The sequence below is a fragment of the Prunus dulcis genome, chromosome 2 (assembly GCF_902201215.1).
Source record: "Prunus dulcis chromosome 2, ALMONDv2, whole genome shotgun sequence".
Lineage (NCBI taxonomy): Eukaryota > Viridiplantae > Streptophyta > Magnoliopsida > Rosales > Rosaceae > Prunus > Prunus dulcis.
Window position 1 is genome coordinate 3512467 of NC_047651.1, and position 4029 is coordinate 3516495.

Here is a 4029-nt window from a genome sequence, read left to right on the forward strand (position 1 = left end):
TCCCTCATCCAAAATCACAATCGTTTGTTTAAAGTCTATTACTTGGGGCTCAAGTGTATAAAGTCATTCAAATTCATAGGGTATTATTTGCTAACAATGACACACTCACATAAAAAAAAATTAATAAAAAATTAATGAGGCATTTTACTCAACAGACTCAAATATTAAAAGGATAAACAAGTATTTAACGTACAAAAATAGAAGAATAAAATCTTACAGGTATACTATACATTTCATAGTTTTTTAATTTTTAATTTTTTTTAATTTTTTTATGGGGATACATTTCAGAGTTATTTACACTAAAACTTGTGCTTTTACCAAACCCTTTGTAGTTCCAAAAATTACACAAATACTCCATAAAGTTTTAAATTGTTTTCTCGAAACCTTTTTTCATTGATTTTTCCTTCTATAATTGATGATTTTATATAAAAAAATGTCTTCAAATAATAACAAATTTAGTACTTAGATTTTTACAAGCGAAATTCGGTAAGAGGGAATTGAACTTAGGACAGGATTATATCCTCTTAACCACTTAAGTTTCAAGCCTCTTACAAGCTATTCTTTTAATCGAACTGAAATTAAATTTGTTATTTGCGTAAGTTTTTTATATATGAAATCATTAACTTTTAGACGAAAAATTAAAAAAATCGGATTTAATGAGAATAATTTGAGACTTCAGGAGAAGTTGGTGTAATTTTCAAAACCTCAACGATTTTGACAACACACAGTAAAATGTAAATAACTCATACATCCAAATTCCAATTGCAAGAAGAGGCTTTCAAATTGCTTCTGGGCCGCACCTGAGACTGAGAGTAACCACGTCGAGCGTCTATAAACCACAGCATCATCGCCCTAATGTTCTTCGCCCTTTGTCCCAAAGAAACAAATGCCCTCGACTGTTTTCAAGTTTGAAATTCAACCCCTTTTTTTGGGTTTTCTTATTGCCTGGGATTGGAGTAATTGCTTTGCTTTGATTTGTACCTATGAAGACTGAAGAGGTTTTTCTGGCAGAATATTTCCTACCACCATGGATAGCAGCAGTAAGCCAGTGACCGTCAGTTGTGAAAATGGTAAGAAAACTTACCCTAGCTGCAATGGTTTATCCTATACCAGGCAATTTTATTTGGATGGTTCAGATCTTTTTAGAATGCCGAGAACTGCATATTTTCTGAAGGCAGAGAATCAGCTAGGGCTTTAAGTTTTCCTGTAGAAATTGTTCATCATCAACCTCTAACATGATTCAACTCTGCAATTTGAAGACCTTCAGATTGGTTCACTCAATATTTTCTTGTACATTTGCTTCCAAAACAAACAGAGTGTTGGTTGGAGATCCAAAACCCTCACATTTTTCTCTTCAGAGTCAGTTGCTCTGCAGACACATCACCTCAGAAATCTCAGAAAACCAACACAATTTCACAGTCACTTACCTCATAAACACTTGCGGGTTGTCCCCAGAAGGAGCGATTTCAGCTTCTAAGTGGGTCGAGTTGAAGTCACCAGAAAGAGCAGACTCCGTTTTAGAGCTTCTGAGAAACTATGGAGCATCTCAAACCCAGATATCAAAGCTTATTAGGTCACATCCAAAACTTCTTTCAGCTGATCCTGAGAAAACCCTTTTGCCAAAGCTTGAGTTTTTCAGCTCTCTTGAAATTTCAAAGGTGGACCTTATAAAAACTCTGGCTTTTAATCCACAGCTTTTGGCAGCCAGCTTGAGAAATCGGATTTTGCCCACTTATAACTTCCTCAGGAGTATGCTCTCTGAGAAAAATGTTGTTGCTGTTTTAAAACGCAACTCATGGATTTTCTTGGAAAGTCACCGCAAGCATGTTGTTCCAAATATTGGGCTTTTGAGAGAATCGGGTATGCCTCAACCATGCATTTCTTTGTTGTTAGCTCACTGTACTCCCGCTTTGATGTTAAATCCTGAAAAATTTGGTCAACTTGTGGGTGAGGTTAAGGAAATGGGATTTAATCTGGAAAAATCAACTTCAGTGAATGCCCTGTGTGCATTGTGTGGTAAGAATAAGTTGGTATTGAATAGAAGTCGTGAAGTTCTTAAGACATGGGGTTGGTCTGAGGATGATTTTCTCTCCGCTTTCAGGAAGAACCCAATTTGTATGATTGTCTCGGAGAAGAAACTTATGCAAGCAATGGATCTTTTAGTGAACAAGATGGGATGGTCGTCAGGAATGATTGCCAAATATCCTGTGGTCCTCGGTCTCAGTATGGAGAAGAGACTTATCCCAAGGTGCTCTGTTGTTAAAGTTCTGTTGTCGAAAGGTTTCATAAATGAGAACTTGAATCTGGGTTCTCTGCTGAAACCGGCAGAGAAGCAGTTCTTGGAGAATTTTGTGAACGGATATCTTGGCAAAGTACCTGAACTGTTAAGTGTGTATCAAGGGAAGGTAGATATCCAGGATGTCTGATCTGATATGTTGAAACGGGTGAGGATGTAATTATTTTAGGCACCTGATGCTGCATCACTCATATGCATTAGCTTGCTTTTGGCACAATACTATAATGCTGTCCTCTACCCTGGAAATTGTCTTTAAAGTAAGGTTTAAATTGTATCCCACATCTTACTAAACTTTTGCAGGAAGTAAATTCAGTTTTTCTTTCTTCTACTCGGCAGCCTACCATAGATTTTTAATTAGATTTATATAATGCTTTCTTATTAGAACAAATGCCTGCCATAGCATCGCCCAAATTGTTCTGTTTATGGTTCCCGACTTTGGTTACCCTTGAAAGTTGATTTTGTACAATGTGCACATGTATTGCTTCTGTTAGGGTATAATATATTGTATTTTGGGTGAGGAGTGGAAGAAACTAATTTCTGTCCATTTTTCAAAAAATAAGAATGACTGTAGGATTGGTATGGGTCACGCGCGGGCTGCCCCAGCTCGGCAATTCATTCGGTGACTTCACGGTCGCCGAATGGATTGGGACCCTGTGTTGATGATCTACTAGTTGATTCAAGATCCAGGTGATTTTCCCCATTTAACTAGTGCCGAAATCAGTCGGGAATTCGAAACGACGGCACAGCACAAGCCGCCATACCTCCGGAGGCTCCGCTTTGCCTCAGATCCACTCAGGTTTCGTCCCGAACATCTCCTTGACCTATCCTCTTTGATTCTGATTGTGGGGCATTCAATGCACTTGATGTAGACCAGAAAGAAGAGGCTTCCCGTGGGCTGGGAGAGTAGCCGCCTCTTCACTCTCCTTCAGCCGATTCAGATACTGAAGCATCTCTCTTGAAGAGAGGAGCAAAAGCTCTATCTTTGACTCAGGAGGGCGTTCCACCACATCGACTGATGCGGCATGATTCCCTCGTTGTGAAAGAAGTAATGAAAGTGAAGCCCCGGGTCAATCTTTGAGTAATTGTCCTCTGAGATGCAGCTAGCCTACTTAAGCGGCCACGGTTGGTTTATAGGAACTACTTCAGTGTCAATGATTGATTAGTTTCATATGGAATCATGTCAACATGGCATCAAAGGACTCGATAAGCATCATTTTCTGATTGTTTTCTCTTGTGTTAGCCTTTTTACTGAGACCTTAACGATTAGGAACGCGATATCTGCAATGCTTGATGAATTCGGAATTCAGGGGACATAAAACCTGACTCTGATGGATGTGCAAAGTAGGGTGGCTTGGCAGTTGTTATCTCTAGGATGAATCTATCCCGCACTGATGGATGTGCAAAGTTGTGTGGAACTTCTCTTTGTTCGCCAAAATATAAAAAATCGTCACTCTGAGTGAAATTGATGATTGGATCAAGCAACTAGCACATTTTAGGATCGTGTTACACGCCACTATGCATCCACGCATTGTTGGAGTCGTGTTTGAAGCCATTTTGAGACAACGATAATTATGGTTGAAATTGGAAGAGAAATACCGAAGTGTTGAATTTTGATGCATAAATACGCATTTGTGCGATAAAAAGATGACGAAGTGAGACTATTTTATTATGCCCTAAATGCATATAAGAGAACACATGGCATAAAAAAAGCGCCCCCAAAACATTCGGTACAA

The 4029-nt window shown here is 38.7% G+C and overlaps 1 protein-coding gene across 1 annotated transcript; it reads left to right on the top strand.

Annotated features, from left to right (window-relative positions):
- The first annotated feature begins 778 nt into the window (after window positions 1-778).
- On the top strand, window positions 779-3532 carry LOC117619161 (transcription termination factor MTERF6, chloroplastic/mitochondrial-like). Its single transcript, XM_034349037.1, has 2 exons — window positions 779-2444; window positions 2857-3532. The coding sequence occupies exon 1, from the start codon at window positions 1236-1238 to the stop codon at window positions 2424-2426; it is 1191 nt and encodes a 396-aa protein (XP_034204928.1). The 5' UTR covers window positions 779-1235; the 3' UTR covers window positions 2427-2444; window positions 2857-3532.
- The last annotated feature ends 497 nt before the right edge of the window (window positions 3533-4029 follow it).

Bases quoted from the DNA above. Each gene is read 5' to 3' on its own strand.
- LOC117619161 (XM_034349037.1), top strand. From the start codon at position 1,236: ATGATTCAACTCTGCAATTTGAAGACCTTCAGATTGGTTCACTCAATA.